This window comes from Alligator mississippiensis, chromosome 15 (assembly GCF_030867095.1).
Source record: "Alligator mississippiensis isolate rAllMis1 chromosome 15, rAllMis1, whole genome shotgun sequence".
Lineage (NCBI taxonomy): Eukaryota > Metazoa > Chordata > Crocodylia > Alligatoridae > Alligator > Alligator mississippiensis.
This window is the reverse complement of record NC_081838.1, coordinates 12070033-12084280: the sequence shown is the minus strand read 5'-3', so window position 1 is coordinate 12084280 and position 14248 is coordinate 12070033. Positions and strand designations below refer to the sequence as shown.

Sequence of the window (14248 nt, the reverse complement as noted above, 5' to 3'; positions counted from 1 at the left end):
TTCTTCTAGTGGCCTGTGAGGGGCACTCTGAAGTCCCTTAATGTTTCACTTCTCTCTTTCATCTCGTATCCTGCCTTTACTAGTCTGCCACATCTTCATGTAAATATTATTTAGATGTTCTTACAAGTGGGAAATTGCCTATTGTACTTCTATGTTGGGGTTCTCAGCCACCGTGGGCCTTGTCCCCCCCATCTTTCTGTAGCTAGGCCTACCAGTCTAAACCCACCAGATAGGGTTCGACTCTGAGTCTCTAGCTGCTTAATCCCCTCTGGGCCCTTGGCCCTCCTTTTGCTTTCAGTATGGAGCCCAGGCTCCTTGGCCTGTCCGCTGGGCACAGAACCAGCAGGCCACAAGTTCAAGGCTGGGCAGCAGCCCAGAGCTCCCACTGCTCAAGGGCATGCTTTCTTTTAGCTTGGGCTACTAGCCAAGATCCCCACCCCCATCCACTGGGTCCCAGCTTAAAAGTCCTGCAACCAGCTCTGAGCTACTGGCCCTATATAGCTGCACACACTAGTGCACTAGGCCCTTTGGCCTTTTATGGCTGTGCCCAAGGTGTTAATGAGGCGTCCTCCTCCCCTACAGCCTCAACCAGAAACTACCAGTCTATCAATCAAAAATAGAAACAGTAAGTCCATGGGCTGTAACTGCAAAACACCCCAAACAAACAAACAAACAAACAAACAAACAAACAAGCAAGCAAGCAAGCAAGTGAAAAAAAAGGAAGGCAGCATGCCAGCTTACATTTTTCCCAGGGCTCTGTGCTTCTGCTTCCTGCCGTCTGTTACGCTCTTTCTTGTGGGGCTGCCGCCACTATTCCAAGAGCCATCAGGAGTTCCCCTCCCACATCAGCAAGACAGGCAGCCAAGCTTCTCTGTGGAGCTCTTATGCACAAACTCCTTCCCCCTTGGCTGCGGCCTCCAACTGTTGCCAAGCCCAGGGTTTTTATAGTCCTGGCCTGCCCCCTTCCAGTCACTTAAAAGCTGAGCCTGGCCAGCTAGTCAATTCCTACCCTGCTGGCAGGCTGTGCTTGGAAATTTCTGGTCTTAAAGAGACTGTCCTGTTTTCTGGTAACAGGGCTAGGGTTCCCTGTTACAGCCTCCCACAGCTCCATCCATCTCCTGGCCCCGGGGTCACCACCCTGGGTGGTCAGCATCTGCCCCAGCCCCACTCCCTCCCTCACCTTGGGGGCATCCTTCTGCCCCCCACCCTTACTCATTCTACCCTACAGACTTAAAGCAGTGTCCTGCCAATACAAGCTTCCCAGCTGTATTTCTGGCCACTTGCACACACTATTTATTGGTAACATTAATTGGCTACACAGGCCAAAAAAACCGTGATACCTGATAAGGTTAATTTTCCTTTTACTGGTGCCTATCCTATATTCAACCAATATATTAGTGCAGCTCTGAAGGGGACCCCCAGTATTTGTTTGCCCAGGGCCCCAATAAATCTTAATCCACCCCTGGTGCAGGTTACCTTGCCATCTGACTGCAACCTCTGCCCTGCCATGGATGAAGGTGCCTGTCCATCCACTGCTAAGAGTACTAAGGGCCTGGTTACCTGGTCATTTTAAGTGGCTGCTAGAGCTTTAATCACCTGGATGGTCCTCACATGAACACCTGAAGCTAGTTTTAAGCTCTTGTTATGCAGCCCAAAGTTATGCCACTGCAGGCCTGGAGCATCTCTGATCAGTCTTTCCAAGCTTGTATTGCACTAAGGCATGGCCATGCTAGGCTACAGCTTAGTGCACACACCCCTCCCATCTCTCCGTCTCCCCCAAAGAAGAACAGTGACCCAGTAGTGGCAGTAGTGGGGCTAGTCAAGTATATGAACCCTTTTCTGCCTGCCCCCCTGGGACAGACAGCATTGGCAGCCACAAGTGGGTGGTGCGGAGATGCAGGGAGGAACCCTGAGGAGGATGGGGGAGCCCCTAGTATTTGGGAGGAACCAGGAGAGCCTCAGGAGGTGGGGGATGGGAAGTGCAGAATAGGAGGGGCCTGTTGGGCTGCATGTGTGACTAGAAAACCTCATAGTAGCACCAAGACTCATCAACATGTGTGTGGCTCACAGTGTAATATGTCACAAGGCCCAAAATTCAGCCCTGATCTTTTAAGGATATCGCTGTAGTCAAAATGCTACCACGGGGTGGTGGGATGCCCAGACCAGCCTTTTGAGGATCAGTGCTGGGAGGTTTCCTAGGAAGCCGCTAGCAGGGTGCAAACATGCAGAATGGCTGGATCCTAAGAAAGAGGAACTTGTCTTTGCCCATACTTGTTATGTTATGCTACCCTTCTCAAAAACACTGAGCTAAAAAATACTGAGCATTGTGCGGGCTGGGAGCGGTGTGAGGCCCTTGGGGGCGTGCGGCGGGCTGTGGCCAGCAGCCCTGGCACGCGGGTCGGGGAATGCAGGCCGGCGGGCTAGAATTAGGCACGGACGCTTAGTGGTTGATTAAAGATTATTTTACTTACACCGTAGATGGTCACGGTGCAGGCAGGAAAACTTGCTTGAGTTGCAGTTACAGACAGGAAAGAAAAAAAGCGGACAAGAGTTCCTTCCACGTGAACTTCTAGTCCAATCCTGTTGAAGGCTCTAAACACGCGAGCCCGTCGTGTCAACCGAAGAAAACAACTCGGAGAAGAGCTCTGGATACACTCACATGAAGTTTGCTAGGCTTCGTGGAACTTGCGCGCAGGGAAGGGGTTCGTCAAGGGATCGTTCGGCGGCGGGGAGAGGCCAGAGGTTGATCAGACCCCTGTAGCCTTCTTAAGGCACACGCTGGGTCTGATAGGCTCCGCAGCGCTTAGAGTTCTTCACAAGACGTGAAGCCCTCCTCCTCCAGATGGTTGTGGAGTCCTCCCTTGCGGGGTTCTCCTCGGAGTTCTCCAACTTGGGCAGAAACCGCTCAAGCCTCTTATACAGCTAGCAAGCCAATCGCTAGCCGCCACGTGGGAATAATTTGGAACTGGCCAATAGTGGGACACAAATTTGCATGCGGGTGGCGGGAACTCCTTTGCACCATGCATTTGTCTTTTCAACTAAGAAATGCACCCTGCAAAGAAAGCTCCTTGTGGTGGGAAATAATTTAGCAGTGCCGAAGCACACAAACAAAATCACACCCTTGGGTTGTGACATCCCCACCTTGCTGAAGGCACAGCTGAATTATACCACATGCTCGTCACTCGGGTGATCAAGAGCTCTTACCATGGGTTGTCGAACTAAACGGGTAAACACAAAATTAGCTAACATAAAAAGTTCGTCCTCTAGGGATCGAATCAAATAATAACCAGCATAAATACATATACACATAATCAGATTCATAACAAAGAACTACACGACCAGGGCTTCAGCGGGCATCATGGCGAAGTCGCGCGTCAGGCCCTCACTTTTTCCGACGATGTTATCCTTCTTGGGGCTTCTCTTCACCACGCACTCTGAATTCCGGATCTGTGAACAAAACTCTTAGAAAATAAGTTAACGTATAACAAAATATTTACAAAGTTTCCATGGAACTACACTATCATTTCTAAAACATATAATACAGGTGTTTGCTACTTTAAACTACCCTCTCTTGCACACTCAACTAGATGAAATTGTCGAGGAGTCGTCATCTAGTTCTTCTAGATAATGGAAACCTAACTCATAGGCCAGTTGTCATTGGCCTGCGTCCCCTAAAATCCGAAGTTGCCGCTTATTGAGTCCAGAACGCTGTAGGAGAAATCCAAACATGTATTGCTCCTCTGGTGTTCTCTGTGGCAATGATGGAAGATCGGATTTGCGATGTCTTGCGCCTTGAGCCTCGGTCGGGTGTCGATGTTCCCGATCACTGGATAATCTTGGCTCCATCAGGATACGCAGTCGTGACAACTGACGAAGGAGGTTACTCATGGGTTGGTTCACCATTGGGTTAAGCAGAATCCAGAGGACGACGATGTTCTTTTGCCCATAAACCTCAAGACAACTATCTATGCTGTGAATGGTTACTGGAACGGTTCCAGGATCTCGTAGATGATGGTGAGGCCATGGTCTTATTCGCTGGAGTGATGTCAGTCCCAGCGCACATGCTCTGGGGTTCCAGGCACAGTACGAGACTCCGATGATTGCTAGCATGAGTTGCTCTGCACCGGTATGTTCTGGCCGTCCGTCATGCCATGTGTGGGCTTTCTGACTGATCAGTCCTGCAACAAGCGCTGGCAGTGGAATAGGTCAGTGAACGTTGAACGCCACCGTGTCGATGTCAGTGACATGTCCTCTACTCCACGAAGCTTGTCTGACCAAGAAGCTTGCTTCTTCCTGGTTTAGCAGGTCAGATCCAAGTTCCATGACCAAACGTTCCAACCACACAGCTAGAGTTTCTTCAGGTTGGATTCTTGATTCTCTGCACAAATCCTGTAGTTCAGTTCTGGTGCGAGCATAGTAGGCAGTAGCAACTCGGCTAGTTGTTGTTACAGGCTGAACTACTGCTGTGGGAGTCATTGCTGCTGTTATTTCTTCAGGCAGGAGGGGCGGATGCACTCCTCTGCTCGATTCTCCCTTCCGTCGGCATGAAGGCGTGGTCGCCGGAAGCGACGCTGCGTCGGTGGGCGGGCTTGCCGGAAGCGATGCTGCATCGGCGGGCGGAGTTGCTGACTGAACTCTCGCGGGTTCCTCCGAAGCTCCACCCTTCTCTTCCGGTTCTTCCACTCGGTCTCCCTCTTGCTCGGCGCCATCTTGTCGTGGAGTTTCAGGATTTTCTTCCGCAGCCGCTTCTTTGACCGCTCGAACAGCCATACGCAGCTGGGCTTTCAAACTTAAATTCTTCTGCATTAGATCGGTTACAGTGCGAAAAGTTGCAGTTAGCACTCCCCCCTTGTCGTATTGTGGGGCCACCCTCTCATCCGTGGCGCGTTCCTCCGTCTCCAGATCTTCGCGGAGCTCGGATGGAAGCTCACGACCCCTTCATCTAGATGCCAGCATAAAGGGGGTGAACCGGTCGATCGGCACCGGTTCTTCACTCTCCTGAGCACATCTTAGGCAACAGACACACTCCCGGGTGAGGGTCGGGTGAGGGTCAGGTTCACTGCGCCCGCTGGGTTGACTCTGGCGAGGGACACAGTATCGAGGGGCCTGAACAGGACCCGCTCATCACTCATTATACACCCGAATGCTGCGGGGTGCAGGTAAACTTCCCTCTCTTTCGGGGCTCCGTCTTTGGAAGCTCCCTCTTCTCCCTTCAGCAAAAGGCGTCCACTGATAAACCTCTCACCCGTTCCGCCTGCCTGGTGGTAAGCGATATGCACCTCCAGTTCCATAAAGCTTTCTACTTGGCGTTTTCCACTGCACCAAGGGCAGTTCTTAACTAATTCTAGCTCCAGCGTACCTTCCCCTGATCCCATCTTCATCGCCATGTGCGGGCCAGGAGCGGTCCGAGGCCCTCAGGGGTGCGCGGTGGGCTGTGGCCAGCAGCCCTGGCACGCAGGTTGGGGATTGCAGGCCGGCAGGCTAGAATTAGGCACAGACACTTAGCGGTTGATTAAAGATTATTTTACTTACACCGTAGATGGTCGCGGTGCAGGCAGGAAAACTTGCTTGAGTTGCGGTTACAGACAGAAAAGAAGAGAGACGGACAAGAGTTCCTTCCACGTGAACCTCTAGCCCAATCCGGTTGAAGGCTCTAAACACGCGAGCCCGTCATGTCAACCGAAGAAAACAACTCGGAGAAGAGCTCTGGATACACTCACACGAAGTTTGCTAGGCTTTGTGGAACTTGCGCGCAGGGAAGGGGTTCGTCGAGGGATCGTTTGGCGATGGGGAGAGGCCAGAGGTTGATCAGACCCCTATAGCCTTCTTAAGGCATGCGCTAGGTTCGATAGGCTCCGCAGCGCTTAGAGTTCTTCACAAGACGTGAAGCCCTCCTCCTCCAGATGGTTGTGGAGTCCTCCAACTTGGGCAGAAACCGCTCAAGCCTCTTATACGGCTAGCAAGCCAATCGCTAGCCGCCACGTGGGAATAATTTGGAACTGGCCAATAGTGGGACACAAATTTGCATGTGGGTGGCGGGAACTCCTTTGCACCATGCATTTCTCTTTGCAACTAAGAAATGCACCCTGCAAAGAAAGCTCCTTGTGGCGGGAAATAATTTAGCAGTGCCAAAGCGCGCACACACAAAATCACACCCTTGGGTTGTGACAAGCATCAGATCTTGCTTTTCTCCTGTTAAAAATAATAATAATAAAAATATATATAGCTATATAGATATATCTATATATATAAAAAATCCCCAATTTCCGGGGGCGGGGGTCTCTCCCAGCTCAGGCTCCCTTTGACCTCACCTGCCATGACATAGATAAAGAGAAAAGAGAGGGATTCAGTGATGGTATCTTAACAAGGAATCACTACAGCCACCTGGATAGTAAGCTCTCACAGAGTAGCCTTTATTTGCACAGCAGGAGTCTGTATTGTAACAATATCCTTGTTCGTTACCTCATAGCACAGATAAGGACTCTAGGCTCCGGATGCCCAAGGTTCTTTGTAATGACCAGAGTCTCTGGGGTTTAAAGAGCAGAATATGCTCTCCGCACCTCTTACTGGGAGCTTCCTCGCTTCTTTGAATCACCGGTCTGGCATCCTGGTTGCCTCCACGAGCTGGTTGCTCTGTCTAGCTCCTGCCGCCCGAGCCCCATCCCGAAGCCTCTCTAGCTCTCAGGGTTCCCGGCAGAGCTGTATCCCAGAGCCCTGCAGTCTTTCCCCGCGCTCACCAGATTGGTTGGGACTCCTGGGGGAGTCTTTAGACTTGTGGTCAACCTGTTGTCTTCTGGAGTCTCAAGATCCCAGTTTTCCTTGGTGTCACAGGTAATGTTTCTCTTCATCCTTCTTCCAGGGTCCCAGTGGCCTTTCCTCTGTCCTCCAGTTCCCCAAAGGCAGAAGGTGTTTGTCCCATGGCCGGATTTATGCCGGCCGTGGCAGGCTAATCAACCCGCCTCTCCCCTGATGTGACACTCCCTTCACCTGGTGGGGTGCAATCTCAGGTCATCCTCACCTGACGCCCATACAGTAACAGGGCTCCCACCTGAGCCCCTGTTACATTCAGGTTAAAAAACAAACAAACCTGAAATCCACATTTTCCCCATGATTAAAATGAAGAACCACTAATATATAGATTTTCATTTTAATTATGGAAAAATGTGGATTTGGGGTTACATTTTTAAAACTGAAAATTGGGGCTTCTTCTTCTCCCTCTCCCCCCCCCCACAGAAAACCAGGATCTCTACTGATTATGTTTAATGAAGAAGAATCAGCACACACCACCAAACCCTGTGTGGAGGGACATTGGGAGGAACTTCCTGATTCTGAGGGTGGGCAAACATTGGAAGAGCCACCGGGAAAAGTTGTGGCCTTGGAAGTTTTAGGTTTTAGCCTTGGAAGAAGATCTGGTTAGACAGACACATGGCTGGGATGGCTTAGTCAGGGAAAATCCTGCCTTGAGCAGGGAGCTGGACAAGATGACCTTAGGCAGTACCTTCCGACCTGACTTTCCTATGACCTTATGATCCGTTCCCACGGTCCGGGATTACAAGTGCAATGTGTCCATGTGTTTGCATCACGCAGAGCAGGCAGGTCTGTACCAACTTTCCCAAGTTCCTCTCTGAATGTACCATGCATTCTGTTCAGCTGCCAGTGATGTCATTAAATCTAACCTCTACAAATCACAGACTGCCACATGAATAGCTGTTCTAAGTCACACAAATGTTTCTTTTTCTTTCTTTCTAGAGCTTTCAGCACAAGCCAATTCACACGGGCTGTCATGGCTGCTAAAGACCTGCCTGACAATGACAAAGAATTCAGTAAGTTCTCCCCGGATGAAATAGAAGACATGGAAAATACTTTTGATGCAGGAAACCTGCCAGCTGTAGCAAAGAAATTGCAGGAGGAGCTGGAGACAACAGAGAAAATCTCACTCCAAATTGCTATTACTTGAGAGTCGGGCTCTGGAAAATCATCCTTTGTCAATGCCATGCGGGGGCTAGGGGATGAAGACAAAGATGCTGCTCCCACTGGGGAAGTGGAAACAACACAGGACTCAAATCCTTATAGATACCCTGGACTCCCAAATGTAACAATATGGGACCTGCCAGGCATTGGGACGGAGAAATTTAAACCCGAGGAATACCTCAAGCAGGTGAATTTCCAGAGATATGACTTCTTCATCATCCTTACTGCTAACCGCTTCTTTCACCACCACAGCCAACTTGCCAAAGAAATTCAGAAGATGGGGAAAAAGTTTTACTATGTGCGTTCCAAAGTCGATGCTGACTTGTATGCAGCTGAGACCCGCCGGCCGAAAACCTACAGCGAGAAGGAGATCCTGAACAAGATCCGGGAGGACTGCTTTACGAACCTAGAAAAAGTGAACGAAGGTAAGAGTGAGGCTCCCCCCAAGGTTTTCCTGCTCTCCAGCTGGAAACTGTCCAAGTATGATTTCCAGCTGCTTATGCAGACACTTGAAGAAGAGCTGGATGCTCACAAGAGACAAGTCTTCATTCTTGCCCTGCCCAATATCTCAGAACAGATCCTGGAAAAGAAGAGGGCTGAACTGGAGAATCAAATATGGAAAGTGGCCCTGGTGTCTGGGGCTATTTCCAGTTTTACTGGCATAGCTGTCTCTCTTGTTGTTGACATAACCAGGCTAGTGATAACCATGAAAAATTACTGCAAGGCTTTTGGATTGGATCAGAAAGCCCTCTGCAGGCTTGCTCAGCAGGTTGGAAAGCCTGTTGAAGACCTGAAGTCAGAGATAAAAGTAGTTCCAATGGTCAAATCGATAAACAAAGAATACGTAATTAGCCTACTGGGAAAGTGTGCATGTGCTCCGGTGATGGTGTCGGAACTGGTTTTGAATCGCATTCCAATTATTGGTTCTCTGCTTTCTGGAGGGGTTTCATTTGTAACCACACGCAACATGCTGAAGCGCTTTCTGAATGAGGCTGCACAGGATGCCCAGAGAGTTCTCAACAAAGCTCTTTCTCCTGAACAAAAGTCTGAAGAACAGAAATGATGATCCCAGAATGACCAGAGGAAACGAATGTTTCAACCCAGCTCAGCTGGGACAGACCCTTCCAAAGGGACTCAGCAAAATCAAAAACAAAAAAACAGAGGAAACATTAGAAAGCTAAAACTCAGAATGCAGAAGTGAAGAGGAGAGAGATTCAATAGTGTGGCTTTTTCATTTGATCCAGGACATTTTCCTGAAGTTAAAAAAAGAAAAGAGGAACAGGTCTGAAGCTCCCAAAACAACATCTTCTATTGTGCAAGGGGTGCTAAGGAAACTCTTATCACTCTCCAGTCCAGAGTGGCTAGTGCAGCAGCCTGAATGTACTCAGTGTGCTCCCATCAAACAGCATCAGCCACCACAACAGCCACCTGGTTTCATTATTCATCATTTCCCCCTTGCTTTTACTTGCATTCTTACAGCATTTACAAATGTCAGAAAAGCACAAGTTGAACATGGATCTCATGAGATGAAGATGAGAAAACTCTGCACACTGTTCCCTAAGTGAGAGGCAGTGAGGAACTCTGGCCAGCAAGAAGAAATAGTATTTTTCTGCCACGCCTGGATGCCTGGAAGGAAGAGACCCCCATGCCAAGACACTTGACTCCCCTGGACACAGTGAACCCAAGGGTGCACTGGAACTGGACATCCCAGGTCTGCAGGTCCCCGGCCATTGCCCCCATTGCAGAATTCAACTGAAGTGACCCCCGAGATCAGAACTGTGACCCGAGCTGCGGCTGTTCACTGAACACCTTTATCTTCCTCTCTTCCATTGGCCCAGAGCTACATCCCACTGGCAGCTGCATGTGTGCCTAGATCTGGCCTTTGCATGTGCTTCCTAAGACAATCTGTTCAGCAGCTATTCAGTCACTGCAGCTTCAGCAGACATGACCTTGGGAAGCCCACCCAGTAGACCAGCCTGAGATCCACAAACGCTCAGGAGCTGCTCCTTGAGGGACACGTGTGGGATATTGATGTTTCACAATGCCCAGATCATGTGTCCCAACCACTCTTTTCCATCTCTGCAGACCCACAAGCTGTTCAGGCTGCTGAAGTCCTCACTGTGGATAGAGGGATGTTAGATCCTGACAAAGCCAGGGCAGTCCACCCCACAGGAGGAAGATGATAAACAGCGGCAGCTTTCAAGTCCCCAAGTCTCACAAAGGCAGTATTCAGGCCTGGCTAAAGGCTGCACAATGCCATCTGAGCTGCTTCTCACACTGAACATGTGCATCCCTGCATTTCTCTCCCTACCTTGTTCCTAGGACTCTGCACATTTACCCCCCATCTATGATGCATCACACCTGCCTTTTCTAATAAATACTTGATGGGCTAATCTGTTGCTGTTTGTGTCCTGAAGAAAGACTTATGTGAGGGACCAGAAGTTGCAGCCCCTGGCTCCTAGAGTCATATGCATCTCTCCCTAGGCTTTGTTTTTCAAAACCCAGAGAATCCATATCTCCCACAGCTCAGCAACCTGTGTGTGTGCTGCTCTTGGCTTCAAATTTATTAATACAACAGACTCATACTGAATCATAGGACTCATACACAATGATGGCTGGATGGGACTTCAGGAGATCACATCTAGTCAAACCCCACGCTTGAAGCAGGACCAACCCTAACTAGGTCATGCCAGCTAAGGCTCCGTTTAGCTGGGTCTTTAGAACCTCTAAGGGTGGAGACTCCACCACTTCTCTGGGTAACCTGTTTCTGTCATTGCCAGGCTATGCACCATGGGGGCTACTTGCCCCCAGCAGCGCACCATAGGCTACATGAACCCAGCTCCCCACACCAATGCTCCATGCTGCACATGGCCAGTGGTATATAGAGGGCAGCTCATGACATCTCGGAGCCAGAAGTCCGGCCCCTTCCACTTATACTGTGCGTGATAGCAGAAATACCACCCTTGATGTGCCATCACATTCCTTTGGACATTAGTATCCCCGCTCTCCAGGACACCATCTTCTCACCTCTTGCCCTTCTCAAATGGTCTGTGCCACCGGAAACCCTCCTCCTGTCTACTGGTCTCATGGAACTTGACATTAAGATCCCTGCCCCCCAGGCCAACATTTTGATGGCCACTTTGAGCACCACATTGGTCCCAGAATTCCATGCCTCACCTCACATGGTGCATGACAACGCCTCCCATGTTGTCTGTGACATCAGAGGGGCTGCTCATCAGGCCCCGAATCCCACAATTTATGTTGCCTGGCCCCAAAGCCTGTCCCTAATGCTGCATAGCCCAATGTAGACCATAGCCTATCAGGCCCCCAGACTGCCATCTTGGTGGACACTTTGACCACCCTGTTGGTCCCAGAATCCCCCATCCCCATCACATGGTGCCTGTCATCACCCCTCACGTGGCCCATGGCACATCAGGCCCTGATTCCCACCATTTGGGCTGCATGGCTCAAACTAGATCACAAGGCACAGGCATGACCCATCACATACAGGGGATTATGACCCCTCCAACAACCCATCTGTGACAGGGGGAAATGTTGGGGCCAGATCTCAACATCAGCTTGCCCTTCTGTCTAGGGTAGTCTGCCTTGCCTCACTTGCCATGACTTGCTGCTTAATAAACTGAATGCAAGGTGCGGGAGGCTGCCCGTTCAAAGCCCCAATGCCTGGGGTAATACACACAGCTCCAACCTTCCTTAATACCATGTCCCATCCCTCACAGAGGGAATCATAAGTCTTTCATAACTTTGGCTTGAGGCTGCACAAAACTCATGCTAGGCCTCTCGCATTCTGCCCTTCACTGGGTTCCATACATATTGCCCCCTCTCACAGGGTCTCTTTCATCCTGTCCACTCCCACTGGGCCACATTCATACTGCCCTTCCCTGGGCCACTTGCAACCCTCCCTGCTCCATGAGAAGCCCACTTAGGCCATCAGGCTTACCTACTCGCACTCTGGCCGGGCCACAAATAGCCCTTCGGGTCACCTGAGCAGCCCTACTCTACATGGCATCTACCTTATGACTCACACTGGGCTGAACTCTTCCCCTAGCCCTTCACCAGGTAACTCATCCAAGTTTTCACTCTTGTGGGGGCTAGTCCCTATGCAGCCCTTCAAGTTGTGCAAGCAACCCTACTCTACACACCCCTGGTGCAGCCCTTCAGGCCCACCTGTGCAGACCCCACTGTACAACCTAACGCACAGCCCTTCAGGCTCTACTGTGCACCCTACTCTGTGCAAGTCTCCATATGCCCTTCTGCCCTTCACTGAGGTCCCTTTCTTCCCGCTCACCTGGGTTAACTCCTGCCCCCTCACTGGGGCTTGGTGGTCATATACCCCATGGGCTCAGTTGTGCAGACATGCCAGACCCCGGCTGCCTGTTCCTGATCTAAAATTACCCACTGGGTAGTGGGAGCTGGGGTTATAAGGCACCCCTGCCCACTTTTCACTGGGGAGGCAACTGGCTTGGCATTCCTGGGGAAATACCCTGCCACAAGCAGTCCTACCAAGCTATCTTTCCCTAGCAGGTTGTAGTTTCAAGTCATACCCAGGACCAGGAGCCTCCTGCCAGCTTCATAGCTCCTGCCTTTACCTCCAAGATGTTCTGGGTGGTGTTCTTTCCCTGGCTGCTTGCAACAGCTGCTGGCTCAGCCCTGAGCTAAAATGGCAGCCACTCAGTCCTCTCCTCCGATCACTTGGCCCTCCTGTGGCCACATGACTGCCTATCAGGGGTGGCCTGCAGCTGCGGGCTGCTCTGAGCTCTTAAAGTGGTAAGTACCAAAGGTGCTCTGCTTCACCGTTCTACCACCCTCGATCAACTGTTAGGGGTTTCAGAGGCCTTGGACCTCTCCAAGAATGGCGCTGAGCCAAGAAGTGTTAGTAGAGTGGTGGGTTCTAGGCTGCAAGTCCCTGGTCTGTCTGCCTTCCAAATGCAGGCCACATGTTCGTCTGAGAAATGCACTAGGGTAGACGGTGAAGACAGCCCAGCCAGAGCTATCTGAAGGGTAGGAGGGTCCAGGATAGAAGATGGCCCAAGGAACAGATACTCTCACTGGCCTCTTAATGGGGACAGGGCCCAGAGGCAGGCTGAAAGCTGGAGCCTACCACAACAGGGCCTGGAGTTCTCAGGTGGCCCAAAGCGTGTCCAGGGCTCAGGAGAGTGTAAAGGTCCAGCTGTGGCCACAGTCAGAGAGGAAGGGGATGAGAGAAACCTTCTAGTAACATAAGCTAATTCCATCTGTACAAGATGCTCCAACTCTGCTACCCTCCAGGGAAAGTGAACCAAGGAAGCACACATGAAAACCAGTGGTAATGAATTTTAAGCAGTCTTTATTTCCATCAAACCTGTACAATATTTACTGTTTGGTTTGTTTGGTTTTTTTAAATGATCTAAGCTCTCTTTCTTCTACAAAGAGCTTTTCTAATTTCTAGTGATAGCTAAGCGTTGCTGGTTTTCTTTTCACAATACACTCACAGGACTAATTCACTCCATCCCCTATGAATGTACTTAGAGATCCAAGTCACTAAAGCAGAAGCTAATGGTTGCAAATTAGTTACAGAAAGTTTATCATTTTGCTTCTCAGTGCAACACAAGCATGGGGATTGAGAATCACGGTAGCTAAGTCTTGTTTGGTTTATCCTGACAACACATTCACAGGGGCTACATGACCTCCCACATCCAAAACCCCACCTCCCCAAAAAGGAAAAGTAACAGCAATAAAAAACATTTTAAAACTGTTTTTGCTAAATCCTTTTCCTAGGATGGGTTATATCATTTCTAGTGCCAGTCAAGAATTCAGTATAGGGCAGCATAGCCATATCTGCCCCACTGATCAAACTGTATAGAGCAGTGTTAGGATTTCTAGCAAAAGGAACAGCATTTAAATTTGCTATGCCCTGAGATAAATGTGTCTCTGTGAGACATAGACGTTTCATACCATATCCTAATGCAATAACTGAATTTAAAACACTTGTCATACACAGCACAGCACAAAGAGCATGTTTGCACATGCTGTGGGACGCAGCATCAGACACTTTAATTAGCGAGTTGCACTAATGAAAACCACCCTGGAGTGATATGTATCAGCGTTCCTGTGCATCCTTGTGCTGAAAAACAGGCAGTGGGGTGCTTTGAACTAAAGCTCATCCAACGTGTTTTATTTCAAAATACTTTGCCACCTCTTTTACAGCATGGAGACACGCTGGAATGCTGATACACATGACGTGGCAGGTTGCCAGAGCATGTCAATTTCAGTGCTC

At 50.0% G+C, this 14248-nt stretch overlaps 1 protein-coding gene across 1 annotated transcript; it reads left to right on the top strand.

The window, feature by feature from the left end:
* Positions 1–7783: 7783 nt before the first annotated feature.
* Positions 7784–9034, top strand: LOC102561030 (interferon-inducible GTPase 5). Its single transcript, XM_019487172.2, is given in 1 exon segment — positions 7784–9034. A coding segment is annotated over 1 exon segment (1251 nt).
* Positions 9035–14248: the final 5214 nt, after the last annotated feature.